Source organism: Fusarium falciforme, chromosome 1 (assembly GCF_026873545.1).
Source record: "Fusarium falciforme chromosome 1, complete sequence".
Classification (NCBI taxonomy): domain Eukaryota; kingdom Fungi; phylum Ascomycota; class Sordariomycetes; order Hypocreales; family Nectriaceae; genus Fusarium; species Fusarium falciforme.
Genome location: NC_070544.1, coordinates 333,487 through 351,393, shown reverse-complemented (window position 1 = coordinate 351,393; position 17,907 = coordinate 333,487). Strand labels below are relative to the sequence as shown.

Sequence of the window (17,907 nt, the reverse complement as noted above, 5' to 3'; positions counted from 1 at the left end):
AATAAGGCTAGTTATAATAGAAGAATATATTAAATTATTATTAAGCTATCTAAGGAAAAGAAAATTAGCTTAGTTTAATTAACTAAATACTTTATTATAATTTTATCTTAAATCTTATCTTAAAGGTTAAGATTTTTAGCCTACTTGCTTATCTAGCCTACTTACTTATTATATATATTAGCTCTAAGTTTTATAAGTCTTATATAAGTTTTATAAAATATATTACTTTTAGTTTATTCTCGCTTATAAGATTAATTAGTATTATTTCCCTAAATTTATTTTTTATTAGAATTTTCTATATATTATTTAAATTATTAATTATTAATCTTAATAGTAATATTAATATAGTCTTAGAACTTATTTAATTTATTTATTTTATAGAGTTTATTTTTAACCTTATCCTTAAGTCTTTTATAAAATATAATTTAAAAAATACTTATTCTTTAATTAAATAATAAAATAATTTATATAAACTTAGCTATATAAATTAAAGTAGCCTTTATTTATTATAGGTTTTTAAGTTTTATATAGCTAATTATTCTTTATTAATAATTCTAAAGTTCTATTTAATTATATCCTTAAAGTTTTTATATTCAGTAAAAAAGAGTTAAGTTTCTTTAATAGGCTTATTTCTAAAGAAGTTATATAGCTTAGGGTTAAATTAAGTAAATATATTACCTATAAGATATTTATTAATATATAAGACCTTACTTTTAGTATTAGCTATCTTAATAAAAAAATAATATTAATATACCCTAAGGGATATAAGAAATATCTTAATATAAATAGCTTATTTACTTAATAATTCTAAGTTCTTAGGTTTAATAATCTCGCTAATATCTTTATAGGTTATATTAGTAGTATTATATTTAAATATTAAGTTCCTAAGATTATAGATTTATTATTATATTAGGTTATTTTACTAAGATTAAAGTATAATAAGTTAATTAATTTAATTTTATTATTTACTTATTATTTATTCATATTATTATTATTATTATTTTATAGCCTAATAGAAGTATTTTTATATATTATTTATAGATATCTTTATACTTATAAGCTATTCTTAGGTAATCTTAGTATTATTTTATTTATTATTTAGAAGGTTATTATACTAAGTACTTAAGTAATTATATTTATTTCTAAGCTTATAGACTTTATTCTTATATAAGGCTAGAATAATATATTTTTTAGTATTATTATTTATATTTATTAATATATTAGGCTCTTTTAGCTTAATCACGGGTTATCTTTATTAAGAGATACTAGGTAATTTACTATAAGGAATAAAAGGAGATCTAGTATTAAGTGCTATAGTAATAATATTACTTAGAGTATATAATATATTATTAAATAAGAGCTATTAATATATAATAGTTATATATTTCTTAAGAGATAAACTAGCTATATTAGGTTTATATTAGTAGGGAGTGCTAGGTATAGTCTAAGCGGTGGGTATAAGTTATATCTAGTAATATACTTAAAGGTATTAAGCATAACTAAGTTATATTAATAGCTAAAGTAGCTATTATATAAAAAAATATAATAAATATGCTCTATATACTTAGGGGATTTATCTTGATTACTTATTCTAAGAGGTTAATTAAAGTGATCATATAAGTAATCATAGGTAATCATAAAGTAATTACCGTAATTATCTAGTTCCGGAGGTAATCGCGTCCCGATTGGTAGGTAACAGTGGGTCCTCCATTGGTCACGTGATGAGTGCTTTGTCAGGTCGTGACATAAGTGCCGATAGTTACTGCGTACAGAGTATGCCGAGCGGGACCTTGGCAATCCCCAGAACCTTCACGCGGCTACGCGGCTATGCGACAGCTATGCGGCTATTGATATAGCATGACTCGGAGACAACAGATCCGGCCGTAAGTCAACTGCCGACCTCACAGTCACACAGACATTCCAAGTCTGCCATGCTTCCTAAAAAATGTCATTGTCGTTGCGATGCTGTGTCAACTTATGAAAAAAGACCTAGTTGGGGAATTTTGCTTAGCATACTCGTGATAATCTAGTATTATCGTTGGATTGAATCTCGTGATTGTGGCCAGCAGGTCTTCGGGCAATTGCCGGATCCCATTTGCCGTGGGTGGCCCCACCAAACAAAAGCGACACCTCGATCAAAGTTTCATGTGCCAAATGACAACGCTGCCGGAGTGAGCAGTAGCCGGCTACGGGATGGAGATCACATGAGGCGCTAGAGTGGAAACTATAGGCATGATTTCCCGTGGGGATTGACCGTAGGGAACGCCGGGTGCCCCCAGCTTCTCGGGCTCTCCAAGAACCCGCCTCCATGTAGGGATTAAAGTTGCCATTTACATGGGCCTAGATCGACGGACAGTTGAAGAATATAAGAATAGACTCCATCTCTACACCTCTCCATCTCCATCTCCATCTATCCCGTTGTGACGACGCAGGGCTTGGACGCCTCGTGGCCTGTGACTCAGTTGCCGCATTGACAACCTTGGCCCCCGTCTCACACACTGCTCGACGCAATGGCTAGCCCTGGAAACAAGGTGGACATTGACCACGACGAGTGCCAGGAACAACTGGACAATCGCGGCATCAACGACGGCCACGCCTCCGGACAGGGCCTCGGCAAGGCCGACCGTGCCCTTGCCCTCATCGGCAACGAGAAGGTCGAGCTCACCAATGAGGATAGCCGTCGCATCCGCCGCAAGACGGACAAGATCATCCTCACCATCCTTGTCTGGGTCTACTTCCTCCAAATCCTGGACAAGTCGGTCCTCGGCTACGGTGTGACATACGGGCTCAAGGAGGACACGGGCCTGATCGGAAATCAATACTCGCTCGCCGGCTCCATCGCCCCCATTGCCCAGCTCGCATGGCAGCCCTTTTCGTCCTGGCTCATCGTCAAGGTCCCCCACCGCATCCTCATGCCTACGCTGTGCCTGGGCTGGGGCATTGCGCAGGCGTCCATGGCGGCGTGCCACAACTTTGGCGGGCTCATGGCGTCCCGCTTCTTCCTGGGACTGTTTGAAGCCGGCTGCCTGCCGCTGTTTAGCATCATCACTAGCCAGTGGTATCGACGCGCCGAGCAGCCCCTCCGCGTCGCTGCGTGGTATGGCACAAACGGCCTGGCCACCATCGTCGCGGCGGCCATCTCGTACGGCCTGGGACACATCCAGTCCGACCTACTACAGGGGTGGCAGATGTGGGATCCCCTCGGCACTCTATTTTACGCACTGACACTAAATGACTGACCGCCGGTAGCATCTTCCTCTTTGTCGGCCTCGTCACCATTGTCTCCGCGCCCATCGTCTACTGGAAGCTCGACAACGACATCCCTTCGGCCCGCTTCCTCACCGAACACGAAAAGGCCCAGGCTGTCGAGCGCCTGCGTGCCAACCAGACGGGCACCGGCAGCCGCGACTTCAAGTGGCGGCACGTCCTCGAGGTCGCCCTCGAGCCCAAGACGTACCTCTGGATCGGCATGGCCATGCTGCTCAACGTTGGTGCCAGCGTCACAAACACGTTTGGCCCGCTTATCCTCAGTGGTCTGGTTCAAGACAAGTACCAGACCAGTCTGCTCAACCTGCCGTTTGGCGCTCTGCAGGCCATCGTCATCCTATCGGCGAGCTGGCTCGCCCAAAGGGCCAAGCTCAAGGGCGCGGTCCTCGCAGCGTTTGTGCTCCCTGTCGTGGCTGGCCTGGCAGTGCTCTACTCTGTCAAGCGCGATGGGAGCTCGCGCGCGCCGCTTCTAGTCGGGTACTACCTCCTTGCGTTCCTGTTTGGGGGCAACCCCCTTATCGTGACATGGATTGTCGGCAACACAGGCGGCACGACCAAGAAGTCGGTCATCATGAGCGTCTACAACGCCGCTAGCTCGGCTGGCAATATCGTCGGCCCGCTCCTCTTCAACGACAAGGACGCACCCGAGTACAAGCCCGGCCTGCGCGCCTGTCTGGGCATCTTTGTGGCCCTCGTAGCTGTCGTTTTTATCCAGTGGGTCAACCTCATGATGCTCAACAAGTTACAGGAGAAGAAGCGTGCCAAGAACGGCAAGAAGACCAAGGTTGTGGACCACTCCATGCAGGACCACTACCACAATATGCAGGAGGACAACGATGTGGAAACTGGCGTGGTGAAGGGCGCGGGCAGCGCGCCAGCGTGGCAGGGGACGAAGCTCGGCGAGAATGCGTTCTTGGACCTGACGGATCGTCAGAACGATGAGTTTATTTACATTTATTAGCATTGTTTTGGATAATCTTTAATGATGTGGTGGATTCTGAGTCACGTCCCTCAACCGTGAGGGAGAGTCAAGTTACCCTGCAGAATCTTGCTGGACCTGTAAACTAGAAGCTCTGCGTCTCTACGACTAACTGATACATTAGAAATGCCTAGGATAGTTAACACTTTTACTAAAGAAAGGTTGCCTACTCTTGCCACTCCGTAAATAGTAGTAGGTTGTACTGTCCCATCACCTTGGCCATTAATGTACGCAAAAACATATGGTAGCCTTGGCCGATGTCCGGCTACTGTGCAAGTTACAACGCCTGGTATAATACCCTAACTATTTTATTTGAACCCTCGGAAGATGAATACTTAAGGAAAGATGTGACATAAATGCGGTGGAAAGCAGTTTCTGTAAACAATGATACTTCCTTTACCAGATGTCTCTATTGACATTTCCTTCGAGCAACGTCCAGGCGGCAAAAACTACACCAGATATATATGACAATCCCTCTCGCAAGTGTATTATTCGACAGCACCCATACGAAGCTGTCCAGTAGCGGTAACCAGGTTTGCATCCTTCTGGATTGTGGTTTTATAATGTTCGTGGTTACCTGGGACGGGACCTCTCCGTATATATATCTCCTTGGCCAAACATGGCTTTGAAAGGCGACGCGACGGGATAGATGAGGCTGTGTTGGGAATACATCATGGAAAGTTGAATTATCCCCATAGAAGCGTACACTCTCTACTACACCGTTGATGGCCTTTCGATGAAGTGCTCAGGACATGATCATTAAGGTCTAATCTCTCATTCAAGCAAACACCCCCGACTGCCGGTTGAGTATGATCAACCTGGGTTGAGAGGCCTCCCAAGTATGGATCCAGATAACTTCCAGCCTAAGCAAGTTGACAGCGATGAATAATATCGACGAAAACACTTTGTGCCGAGCCACGCCTCAGCGGCGTACTCGGCGGAATAATTGTCTGTCCCAAAACACCAAGCCACTCTTTGTTTAACGGTCAACACCTCAAACAGGGTTCGCAACCACCCACCTCACCAACCTAATGAAGCGAGGGAAAATAGAATGGCTACTATTCAGGTTGTCACACTATTTCCTGGTCGTCATGATGAGATCGCTGCCCAACCGCAACCTACCCATGATCAACCCGGACTCATCATCCCCCGGCCTGCCGAGAACGGTGGCATCTGCACCCTTTACCAACCGCAAAACGGAAGGAAGGAAATCTCGCAATTGAGCTAGTCAATCAGTCTATCGGGATCCCCTTATTCTAGTATACACAAACTTAATGCCGTCGAAGTAACCTGTATGTCGGCTTCGCTAGGCCGTCTTATCCTTCAACCGTCCGAAGGAGAGCTGTCAATAGCCATATTGGAGAGGCTGAGGCACGAGAGACTCGCAAGAAGGCGTGATCCTTCTTAGTCCAGTTATTCAAAGAACCCGTTCCAGGTAACTGACGGGCAAATCTCTCGTCTGTGGTTTGTCTGTGTCACCATAACAACCGTCACTATAATAGTCCCCAGCGAAACGGTGGGAGCCGAATCACCATCCTCAAACTCGATGCGCATATTCGGCACCTGGTTCCGCCGGGGTTTGGCCTTCTGTGACTGCCCGCAGCTCACACGGCTCGTTCCCACGGAAATCCTGAAGACTTGCAGTCCCTCAATGAGCGGGACTCAGGCCACCTGTCGTCCCTGTCCTCTGCTGAGAAGTGGCTCATGGGTTACCGGCTTGTAAGCTGCCTTACACAGGATCCGGGCCTTTGGCAGCCCACTAGGGTACGGAGCGGGTGATGGCGGTATCGAGTTGCCTGAGTTTTTCAAATATCTCGCGTCGAGAAATACGACAGCATGGAGGCGAACATGTCGATCGCTTAAAAGATAATATCATGTCCAGACCACGCGTTGTCAAACTGTAGCCTCATGGGCAAGTCATCCGGCCTAGAACTGCTCTGCTCCCAGCAAAACTCGGGACTCATCAACATCCCATCAGTCATGCTCAGGGTCGAATCATTCGCATTATACTGGCCGAGAGAATCCAAGTCCCTCCACGAAAAGCCGTTGAGCGGGTCTAGTTCGACCGCCTTGTAACCCCTGGGCAAATTATCCGGCCGTACAGTGTCTTGCACCGGCGTCGATGGCTCGCGTAATGACTTTCTCCGGGATTGCCCCCTGGTTGCTTGGTTGCCCAAGGATTTTCGCCGCAATAGACGAAGCAGGGTTGCGTATCGATGGTCGAGACTGTGTGGGTGGTCGGAGGACTTTGTATTTGCAAAATACTATATAGTACCCACCTACTAGTAAGTAAGATAAAACTTTCCAATATTATAATAACTAAGATAGTTCTCTCTAAGGTAATATAGCTAAATATAGATACAAGCTTAATAAATACAAAGCTAGTTATAAAACTATTAAATTAGATATAGCTATATTATTATATTTTACACCTTAAATAAGTGTCGTACAGAGCGCCTGCGGTCACCTTGAAGCATGAAAAACGGTAGTTGAAAGAGCCTTGTTCTTCTGAAAATGAGGGCATCGCCTAAAGCGGTAATATAACAGCGCGTAGCCCCTTTAGCGGGGCTGCTCTGACCAATCAGAGAGCTCTACCGTTCAACAATAAGATAGTATTAATATTACGGCTTGGTCCCCCGTAATATCGCCGTAAGCCCTATAGGCAGTTAAAGCACCTTCTGTAATTGCTATAATAGCGATTATAGCCTAATCTTTTGCCCCGTGGTACAGCGGCTAAGGTGCCCGCAGCTGTGACGGTGCTGTTATAGATATTAAGTAGCTTAAAATAGGTACTAAACCTATAGATAATATAAGCAGCTATTAAGTTTACTAGAAATATAAAGAGATTTAATATAAGTTAAATAACTTACTAACTAATAGCCTTTAGCGGCTAAAACCTAGAGATACTAATACTATATAGCCTTAAGTTAAGAAACTATACTTTAGCTATTAATAATAAAATACTAAATACTTAGAGAAATTAGCCTTTATATAGGCCTATTGTAAAAAGTTAAACGAGGCTAGACTAATTAGCGGATAAGAAAAAATATAGGGCTTCTAGGAGACGCGAGGAGAAAAGCTTAGGAACTGTAAATAGCCTAGCGTACTTGGCCCTACGAGGTTAGTCCTCCCGGGCGGAATAAATTTCATTCATTAAAGAACCTTTCGGAACGAAAGGCATGAACGGCTAAATTTCACGACGAGTTGGCTTAAAGCCGATAGCCGATAGGCATTTGCCGAATGCGCTTCGTATTCCATTTTGTCGGCAATTGGGAGGATGGCCCTGAACGTTGCTGGGGCCACAACCAGTAGCCGACGCCGAACCTCTGGAGTATTCAAAGCAGAGATCTCCCCGTTGCTAACAGACGGTATGTCGCCTCCTAGGGTCCATCTTACGCGGTTGAGAGCAACGGTAGCACTAGCAATCTTGCGACACTCACGATTGTTACACACCACTATGTCCAAGCGGACTTGTGCTGATACGAAAATGGGAGACGCTGGGACAGGAGCAAGTGGCGGATCGGTGATGCTACCAATGCCTGCAGTATGAAAGCCCCTTTTGCAAGTGAATGAAGGGAACGTAAGGAGATCTGACAATCGATTGTAGCCCCTGACTCCTTCGAAGCCTGAGGACCAGAGCGAAGCGTCGAATCACCAGACCCCCAACGACCTGAGTAGCTTTCGAAACGATGGCGTCGCATTTCCGTCGATATCAAGGAATATCAAGGCCTGCGCCACATGCCGAAAACTCAAGGTATGCTGGGATTAATGACAGAGGTTCATTACGGTTGACATTGAGGCTAGATTAGATGTCTGATGGATAGGAATGGCCCGCCCTGTCGCAGATGTGCAGCGCGCAACTTGGACTGCGTCTTGAATAAGAGCTTGCAAACTATTATCAATGAGAAGTCACAGTACGTTTTATCGCAACTTTTCATCTCACCACTGCTTCTCAAATTGCTCACATTTTAGATAGATTCTCCAAAGCCATAGTGCAGGACCTAGAGCAAGTCCACGACGCTCTCAAGAGGGTGCTGAAAGGGCTCGGCCTCAGAGAACTTCCTCCATTGCAATGTTTAGCAGCAGCCCGCAAGACAGAAGGCTCACTTCCGAGAGATACCCCGAGAAATGAAAGTAGCCACCAACCGCCGTCTCTCCCAGAAGACCATTATGGTCCCTCATGCGATAATTCCCCGATGACGACACCTGAGGATGAGGGCCTTCCCTATGTCCCTATCCACTCACTATACACTTTGACCAAGCTGAGCGCGCTGCGGTCGCCTGAAGACAACGAGGCTGGGCAGCGAGCTCGAACCATAGATGACTTCATCGCTCGTGGGTCAATTGCTCTAGTGGATGCAGAAAGTCTCTTCACTCTGTACCGAGATCGTCTGGACCGCCATATATATAGCATTGGCTGTCGCTATCAGACACTTGAGGAGTTGAGGCAGAAGTCTCCTATTCTATCTGCGGCCACTCTTACGGTTGCAGCGCTTCATGATCCGAAGGCTGATGGCATATATGGGGTATGCAGCTCTGAGTTTCGTCGCCTCATGGAGAAGTCTATGTTCGAGCGGTCAATTAATCGAGACTATCTTCGAGCTATGTGCGTAGCTTCGTACTGGCTGAGCGATATCTCTTGGATGCTCTCAGGATATGCTATTCGTCGAGCTGCTGAGTTACGCAATAGCTGTCGCCAGGCTATCAAGGCCTGCCGCCAGGAAGCAGCTGACTATGCGAGGCTCTGGTATGTCCTCTATATCTGCGACCAGCATCTCGCCACTCTATACGGACGGCCATCAATTATCCAGGAGGACTTATCAGACCAAGGATGGGGTTATTTTCTCGGGCCAGCTGTTGCGACTGATGAAGATAAGCGACTAATAGGTCAGGTGGCGCTAATGGGTATCTTAAGGAGCATCCAAGAGCTATTTGGCTATGATAAGGACGAGGCGATTCCTCAGGAATATATTAACCATATTTCACATTTTCGCCGACAGCTTGATCAATGGTATGATCAATGGACCAAGGAATTGCCAGGTTTGTCTCGCCTTGATATACCGGCAAAGTCGATCTTTAACCGCTACCTTGACTAACCCTTAATAGAACACTGGCCCCAGTTAGGGTCGTTTCCTCGCAAAGGAACAATGTTACACTACAACTTTGCGCAGATTCACCTCTACTCTCATACCTTCCGTGGCCTATCCAGCGACGACCCTATCCCGGCGTACTTCTTCGACTACGCGTTAAAAGCTATCGCCGCAGCTACGGCTGCCGTTGAGCTTATTCTCGCAGACCCAGACGTTGCGAAGGGTATCGCGGGCATGCCGTCATATATGCATTCTATGACGGCATTCGCCAGTATGCTTCTTATCAAAGCGGCCATCAAACATGGAGGCAAACTTATTGGGACGGAGCGAGTCTGTGGCTTAATCACGAGTCTTATACGGCAGTTCCGATCTCAACCCGTTGGGAGATGGCACTTAGCGAACCTAATGGCTGGTGGTCTAGAACGAATGTTAGAGATGCTAAACACAGCGGAGCCAAAGCAGGGCCATCCCTTGCCAAATGGGCTTGTCGTTGGAGCGGGTACCAGTGATGGGGTCAATGTGCGGGGGCAGATGCTGGGTGCAGATGGCCTGTTCCCTGATTTTTATGGAGGCCTTTTCTTCGACTATGACATGAGCGTTGGGTTGTCACACGTGTTCCAGCTCGATCCCGGGATGCTAAACATTGAGGGATCTGCTCTGCCGCTCTAAAGGCATGTGAATCTGGATTTTAGGATGCGGCAGCCTCCTGGAAAATAACGGGTTAGAGGTGTATAGAATGGCATCATTTATAAGGGCATAAAGGCATTAATGGTAGCAGTCTTGTAGTATCAGGGGAGAGGAAACAGCAAACAGTACTTGATTGTGGTATTGGACACCTTCTTGTCTAAAATTTCAGGCTCATCGATATCAGGATTGTCAACGGGCTCACAGCTTCGTTAACAACGCACGGTAGACGCTGATCTATCTCGAGCCAGATGTTTGTGACTAGGCTAACTTCACTGAAAGCAATAGACGTTTAACAAGAAAAAGCTTAAGATGCCTAACAGCACCAACCGACTAATTCTGAGCAAAGTTTGTAAATAATGCTATAGGAATGGAGGACACACTGGCAAACGTGGGGATTTACAGGTAACAGATATCTTCAGAGTACACATTTAAAAAATGTATTCTCATCCAGAGGTAGAATCTTTGCGAGCATATCTAGAGCAAAATCAGATAGTGCAAATTGCTTTTAAGTAGTGTTATAGCTATGATAAATAAAGGGAGCTTGAAGAAATTGGGTTATGTGTGCCGAGTTAACAATATGCGAGCTATATGAATTACATTAATAAGAGGTCGAGCTCCAGTATCTACCTTATTACACGCTTCCTACTTTTATCATAAGCTTATCCATTCTTCATCTTTAAAACCATGTTATTTAGTGACAGCCCTGCTACTTTATAGTATAACTATTAGACACGCTAATAATACGACAGTCAGGCACTTTACAATTCAGGTCTGGGTCCGGACCAGCGCTCCCTTCGTTTCAGTCGCCAGTTGAGCCCGCCACAGTTTGTTCTCGTTGAGCAAATAGAGGTCGCCAGGCCGCCCAAAACAAAAATTTGCGATCCCTCCCTCAACTAGTATTTTACCAAGCAGAAGGCCACCTGGCGACCAGATGTTGATACCATCTCCGCAGCCGCTATACACGTTGCCTGAAGTATCACATTTAATCCCGTCAGGAATACCCGAATCGGCCATGGCGAAAAGCCGTCGGTTAATAAGAAACGGTTGATTCGAGTAGTAGGCTACATCAAAGGCGTATCCGTCGTGGTGTTAACACATGTTCAGGCATATTATCTTAACCGCATGGATTAAACTCACATATGCGACACTCGACAATCGTCTGTGGTCCCGTCACCGTGAATCCAGTCGGTATCTGTGATGTAAACAATTTTCTCGTCTGGGCTGAAGCAAATTCCATTTGGCCGACCAAATCCATCTGCGACAGCACGCACAGATTCACGCTCGGGGTCATATCGGTAGGCTTGATTAGGAAGCTTCGGCTTGGGCCGAATCCCTTGTTCAAAGCCATATATAGGATCCGTGAACCAGATTGATCCGTCAGAGTGAACGACCACGTCGTTGACAGAGTTGAACTCGCGGCCGTGGAACCCGCTGATCAATTTGCGACAGCGATAAGGAGGTTTTGGCTCCATAAAAACGATGCCGCCCGGTGTGTCCAATGTTCCTTGGGCGCAGAATAGAAGGCCGTTTTCGTAGTTCACGCCGCCATTTGCCATCGGTATATCCGGACAGTCAATCTCCTCGCACGTCGTGCTACCCCCCGCAGAAGATAAGGAAACCTTGCAGACTTGTATCTTGCGGCAGCCCTCGCAATCATTGTATTGATTGCTGGTGATGAACAGTGTATTGTCCTCCGGCATGAAGACACCAGCTTCATGTGCGAACGGGTACTCATAGTTCTCGTAAAGGAGCTCAAGCTTCGGCCCGTCCCCGAATATACTCTTTGCTGAGTCGTCGTACACCTTGAACGCGGGTGCATAGTTGATGTCGGACATGGCGTATGTGGTCGAATGGCCCAACGGCAACTTAGCGACTCCAGAAAAAGGGCTATGCAGATTGTGAGTCTTGGGTGCCGCAATCAATTGCCAGCAACCTGGTAATGACTGTTTCAAGTTTGCGGTTCTTAGAAGTCGTGAGAGCTGACTGCATGGCCCGTATCAAGCCCTTATCAATAGAAACCGGTAATCAAATCAATTGCCGCGTAAACCATGACTCGGCATGATGCGGGGCCGACCGCAAAATCTCTTGATCACCGTTGGCGATGGGTGAAAGAAGAACCGCTCTGTGGGGCAACCGGCAATGCCCATTTGCCGTCTTTTGAATGAGATAGATTAGTAAGTTATCGGCGGATTATGTCGGCTATTGTCACCCATTGGTCACTTCCAAAGTGGTAGGTTTATAGGTGGATGAGGAAGCGGGTTATTTGGAAAGTCCCTTAAGGCCCGTTCTAATTAGCCGAAGCTCAGATGGCAATGACTCGGTCTGCTGTTTGTTGTTCACCATTGACAGCATTCCGTAAGGGAGCTATCATCTATCATGCTCAAGCAACTTTGAGTCAGTTTGCGGTAGAGCCAAATGTACAGTTTGAATAGGACCACCGGGAAGCCGGATTTCGTTCTCTCTACATTGAGATGCAAGGCAAGTTGTATGTACAGGAAATGGACCTGTATATCCTCCATCAGCAACCTCACGTTATCACAGTTACTCGCTAGCTCATATTCGCCTCCGTACAGAAAACCCAAGGACCCAGACGATAGATCTAATCCAAGCGTCTCATGCCATAGTCCCAGTCTGGACGCGAGGGCCCCGTGCATGACGCCAATCTATCACTCCTTCAGTTTAGAATCACACTTCTCGACCATTGTAACGACGCTCGGCTTGTCATCCAGAATATCGCGTGCGTGCTCCACCGCAAACAGACGATCGACATCTTCCAGTTCGAGACCTTTAGTTTCGGGGAAAAAGAGATAGATGAGGGGTACCCAGAGAGTGTTGAGAACGGCAAAAATGATATATGTCCTCCAGCCAATGTTGTCAATCGAGATAGGTGTAATTTGTACAATCATCTGATTTCAATAGTCAGTACTGCCCAATCACCTTGGTTTATGCTCCCTTTGAAACAGTCTGGAGCCCGCTTACATAGTTGAATATCCAGTTGGCTGCCGTAGAGATAGACGAACCGCGCTGGCGCAAACGAAGTGGTAACACTTCAGACCTGTGAAATTGTTGGCAATGGCCTCATTCTAAGCCTGAGGAGGTTGCTTCTTGAACATACGGATACACCCAGACAGTGGCCTGGAAACCGATGGTGAAGGCGCCTTGAAACACGAAAAGCATGGCGGCCGCGCCGATACCTGCACCGTGTGCAATAGTCCCATCATTTTCAACCTGATAAATTAAAGCAGCCTGAACTGCCATAGCGGCAGCCATGAGACTGATCATGGAGAGCAGCTGGAAGGCTGTAAGCAACAAGTATAGCATTGGCAAGGATGTAGAAATTCCTACCAACGGCCTTCTTCCGACGCGATCAATCAGGAACCAGGGAATGAATGAAGCAACAAAGAACCAGGTCTGCAGAAACCCAGACATGAGTGCCGACATACGAGTAGAGAAACCAATACTCCGCTCAAAAAGGGTGCTCGCGTAGTCTATGATACAGTCAACACACTGGACGATTTGCATGAAAGGGTGATCTCATAAGACTCACAGATAACTGCGTTGATGCCTCCCAATTGCTGGAAACTCTGGATAGCACAGGCCAAGATGAGGCGCCTCTGGGACTTGATGCTATCGTTTTTAAGGAGGTCCTTCCAAGACCCAGAGCCAATTGAAGCTTCATAAGCGACTGTGTGGGTAATATTAGCGTGTAGGCGGCGAACTTCGGGGTCGTCGATCGAAACAGCGTTGATACGCGCCAGAGTTGCAAGGCAGTCATCAGGCCGATCATGAGCAGCAAGCCATCTCGGAGTCTCCGGAATGATAGTCAAGATAGCCATCATAATGAGAATTGGTACGCATTGCAGGATAACCGGGACTCTCCAGGCATAGCTCCCATGGTGAGAAGAGAAAGCATAATCGATCCAGTAGACAAGGCAGATACCCAGATTGAGGGTCGACAGTTGGGCGCACACAACTGTGACTCTTGTGAGCGAAACCGATCGTTTAAGGCCCTGGCAACGAACTCGGACTTACAAATGCCTCGGCTTGTTTTGGGGCTGAATTCTGCTTGAAGCACGGGGACTGTAGAGTTGACTACACCTAGGCCGAGGCCAGACACGATTCGCCCAGCGATGAGTTGGGCACGTCCATAAGAGGCTGATTGGAGCACCGCGCCGGCAGTCATCACGATGCAACCGAGGAAGATGGTCCGACGCCGACCGAGTCTCTCGCCCCAGACAGCTGCCCAAATGGCCCCAAAAAAGCAACCAACTACGAGTTGGGAACGCGAAGTGAGCAAGATACTTGGCAAGATACTGGCATTGAAGGTATTGACCTACTTTCAAAGATTGCGACAATCACTCCAACCATGTCTGGGCTTGGACTATCAAAACTATTGTTGAAAGAGGGCGTGTTGACTGGATGCGGAGTCAGCGGAATTGGCTTGCAGTCTCAAGGACCGGTGGGGATTCCCACCAAGACCTCCCATCAATCCATTGTCGTAACCGATCAACATGAAGCCCAACGATGTCAGAACACTGACAGTCAGGATCAAGGCCCGGCCCTGCAACTCGATGGGAGCCATGGTTTAGCGGATCAACGGAATCTTTAGTGAAAAATGATGATGGGGAGCTTGGGTAAGCCACAAGCGCGCCGTACTATTTGATGATGACTAGATAGCGGAATGAAGATTGGACAGATGGGCTACGGGAAAGAAGAAAGGGATGGAAAAAGGATTGTGAGATGAATGGTTGCGGGCGGCTATGATAATGTAGAAGAGCACGGAATGTTTGGAGAATAGAAACTATCATTCCCCTGAAGAAGCGGGGTCCCCGTGGGAGTGGAAATGTGCCATTCAAGGATCACCAGGTCTTGCTCAAGGATTCAATTGCCGCCTATCAATTGCCGCCTATCACCGGCGGCAATGACTAACCATTGGCCGTCGGCGAACTCGCGATTGTGAATGCCGCCAACAAGTTGAAGACCCGGGCAACGGTTACGTGTATTTGATGTTGCCGCGGCAGGTCAAGATCAATGCCAGCGCAAGATGTCTGGATAACTTGACCCTGCTGCTTTCAAAATCCTCTACGGTCGCTCACACCCTAGTTACCTCTGTTGAGATGACGAAAATTACGCGAGCACACGTCGTGGGAATATGGGGGCCCTGCTGTTTGCGCAAAAGCACCCTAGCAGCCTCGCTAGCAGTAGACCTGGGCTTCGACAATGTTGAAGGAGACAATGTATGTGCAATCCAACGCTGCTTACCCAAGGTTCTGTGCGCTGCATCGAAAGCAAGTCAGCGGTTGATCCCCGTCCTTCGTTCAAGTACCGTCTCGAAGATTCTGTCGAAAAGGTGAGCGACGGTATCCCTCATACAGATACCGGCAGCTGGAACTAGCCTATCCGCCTGCGCCAGGAAGCTAGGTCCCTCGTGGACGGTGGATCCTGCGGCGTGGTGCTTTCGTGCAGCGCCCTGAAGCGAAAGTACCGGGATGTACTCGGCCCACTCAAGCCCAAACGCCAAGACATCATCGTAACATTCTTTATTACCCGAGGGTCGACCATGATGTACTATTATCCAGGGCGAGGGCCAGGAAAGGACACTATGAGAGATAACATGGTTGTTAGCCAATTGGTCGCTCTGGAAAAGCCCAGCGCCTCGGAGACGGATGTGACGGCAGTCAATGCCAATGACTCGTTGTCTGTGGTGTATGTATGGATTGCTTAATGTGGGGGTGGGGCTCCGCTAGAGTGATCCTCCCCACCACACGATAACGGCAATAGACATTCGGCTAATGACGGCAATGGAACTGGATTTTCGGAGACAAGGTTGGGGCGGCGATCGAATAACTTATTAGCCGAGTCGGCGAAGTATGCAGGCGAGGGTGATAATGAGGGAAGTCGAAAGGCAGGGTATCTCTGGAGTCTTCACATGCGCATGGGGTGTATAGGGTGTGGCTGCGCTCTTCAACATATCTGTTGTTTCTTCGTCTTTGTCTGGCCACTTCATTGACAATGACAACTCTTCACCTCCAACCCACTGACAACCGTATCCAGGGTCGCTTGGCTCTCGTAACCGGTGCAAGGTACCCAATCACCAGCGCATGTGACAATTTTTTGCTGACAGTTTCGTTCAGTGGCGGCATTGGTTCAGCTTCTGCTAGTGCCTTGGCTGCCGAGGGATGTGATGTCGCTCTGCATTACTCTTCTAGCAAGGTATAGAACTTCAGCTCGCCTGAGTCACGATGAGGGTCCTGAAGCGAGATAGTAAGCTAACGCTGTAGCAGAACAAGGTTGAGACACTCGCCCAGGAGCTTCGAAGCAAATATCCATCACAGCTATTTGTGACAGTGGCAGCTGACCTGAAATCGCGTGACTCAACGCGTAACCTCGTCTACAATGTCTTAAACAATGACGAAGTTACTTCCAAGCACAAGGCAATTTCAATTTTGGTTGCCAACGCCGGACTAGGGCACCGCATCCGAGATGTCAAGGACATTCAGGAGGACGACTGGGATGCGATGATGGAAGTTAACACTCGCAGCCCCTTCGTCATCACCAAGTCGTGCCTTCCTGGAATGAGGGCCCAGTCATGGGGCCGTGTTATCTTAATTGGAAGTATAGCGAGTCGTGGTGGCGGCCTCAATGGCTGCCATTATGCCGCTTCGAAGGGTGCACTTTGGTGAGTCGATCTCTGCACTGCCAACCGTAATGACGCCCCAAGCCCTTGTCGTTTGAGGAAGCTACGAAATGGAAGCCAGCTTCACTAACATTTTTCAAGCTCTATGGGCTTAAATCTGGCCAGCCTTCTAGCTCCTGAAGGTGTCACGGTGAATACAGTAAGAGGAGCTGAGAAGGCTTCATTGTTCGGCGCATGGGCTCATCCTAGTTTTTTAGATCTTACCCGCCATGATTGGATCAACTGGAATGATTTCTCCACCAAAGTCTGAGTGCGTACCCAAAATCTAATCGCATGAGATGTCGTAGCTCACTAACTCTAGGAGCTGGGCCAAGGGCTGCGATCTAGAGGCGCTCAAGGCGATTGACCCCGGCCTGGCGATCGCGGCAGGCATCCCGGTTCATCGTTTAGGAACTCCAGGAGAAGTAGCTGGCATTGTCACTATGTTAGTTGTACCTTTTTACCTAGTGCAAGTCTTGACGAGATAGCTGATGATGCATATAGGATGTCTAGTACTGGATATCTAACCGGCCAGGAGGTTATTCTGAGCGGAGGACTGAAATAGAGGAGCCATGGTAAAATCTTGAAACCAACATAGCGCAAACAATCATTTGTCGCTAAACACACAGCAATGTTGATCGGCAGGTTGCTGATGGCTGTCTTGCCGTACGCACACTCCTGAAAGTCTCAGAATGTTCACAACATAGCCACAAAACCTCCCCTTTGTTGCATAGCACATTCTTTCTTATTTTCACACATGTTTCTCCTATTGTTTTGGTGCTATATGCCCCGTAAGCCTCGGTCAATGGAGTGACGTGTGATTGTCTACAGATATTGACTTGGCCTAAAACTTTTGGCTCAGTTTGCTACAGTAAATGCTTAGGTATTGAGGAAGTTCTGTTCCTTTCTTCTTGTATTCTTAAAACATATTCTGCTACCTTGTCCTACCGCTTCAAGGCAAGGAAATGTTGTTGAGTTGACCATTGCCCCTGATCGACGCACATTCAGTGCAGGCGTTAAGGCTCAGATTCCATTTTAACTAAGACTTGGAGCACCATTGTCCCATCGTCAGCCTGCTTCCTACAGGCCATAATGAATGCATCTTGCACATTCTGTCGTTGAAGTTTTGTGAAATGAGGCTGGGGAAGTAATGAAAACCTGGTTCCTTAATAGCCGAGACTTGGATGGCCCTTGGGTGCTCGTTAGTG

General features: G+C 47.0%; 5 protein-coding genes across 5 annotated transcripts; 3 read left to right on the top strand and 2 right to left on the bottom strand.

Annotated features, from left to right (window-relative positions):
• Nucleotides 1-2,510: 2,510 nt before the first annotated feature.
• On the top strand, nucleotides 2,511-4,228 carry NCS54_00003500 (MFS transporter; the record flags this gene model as incomplete). Its single annotated transcript, XM_053145700.1, has 2 exons — nucleotides 2,511-3,190; nucleotides 3,250-4,228. The coding sequence occupies 2 exons, from the start codon at nucleotides 2,511-2,513 to the stop codon at nucleotides 4,226-4,228; spliced, it is 1,659 nt and encodes a 552-aa protein (XP_053001675.1).
• Nucleotides 4,229-7,703: 3,475 nt separating this feature from the next.
• On the top strand, nucleotides 7,704-10,005 carry NCS54_00003400 (Zn(2)-C6 fungal-type domain-containing protein; the record flags this gene model as incomplete). Its single annotated transcript, XM_053145699.1, has 5 exons — nucleotides 7,704-7,790; nucleotides 7,854-8,000; nucleotides 8,051-8,160; nucleotides 8,223-9,286; nucleotides 9,353-10,005. The coding sequence occupies 5 exons, from the start codon at nucleotides 7,704-7,706 to the stop codon at nucleotides 10,003-10,005; spliced, it is 2,061 nt and encodes a 686-aa protein (XP_053001674.1).
• Nucleotides 10,006-11,156: 1,151 nt separating this feature from the next.
• Nucleotides 11,157-11,858, bottom strand: NCS54_00003300 (Gluconolactonase; the record flags this gene model as incomplete). Its single annotated transcript, XM_053145698.1, has 1 exon — nucleotides 11,157-11,858. The coding sequence occupies one exon, from the start codon at nucleotides 11,856-11,858 to the stop codon at nucleotides 11,157-11,159; it is 702 nt and encodes a 233-aa protein (XP_053001673.1).
• Nucleotides 11,859-12,689: 831 nt separating this feature from the next.
• On the bottom strand, nucleotides 12,690-14,605 carry NCS54_00003200 (Hypothetical protein; the record flags this gene model as incomplete). Its single annotated transcript, XM_053145697.1, has 8 exons — nucleotides 12,690-12,929; nucleotides 13,003-13,078; nucleotides 13,139-13,314; nucleotides 13,369-13,511; nucleotides 13,571-13,996; nucleotides 14,056-14,292; nucleotides 14,361-14,438; nucleotides 14,497-14,605. 8 exons carry the CDS (start codon nucleotides 14,603-14,605, stop codon nucleotides 12,690-12,692), a joined length of 1,485 nt encoding a protein of 494 aa, XP_053001672.1.
• Nucleotides 14,606-16,035: 1,430 nt separating this feature from the next.
• NCS54_00003100 (3-oxoacyl-[acyl-carrier-protein] reductase-like protein) lies at nucleotides 16,036-17,264 on the top strand (the record flags this gene model as incomplete). The annotated part of the gene is made up of 7 exons (XM_053145696.1): nucleotides 16,036-16,106; nucleotides 16,158-16,236; nucleotides 16,308-16,702; nucleotides 16,802-16,859; nucleotides 16,918-16,970; nucleotides 17,022-17,144; nucleotides 17,204-17,264. 7 exons carry the CDS (start codon nucleotides 16,036-16,038, stop codon nucleotides 17,262-17,264), a joined length of 840 nt encoding a protein of 279 aa, XP_053001671.1.
• Nucleotides 17,265-17,907: the final 643 nt, after the last annotated feature.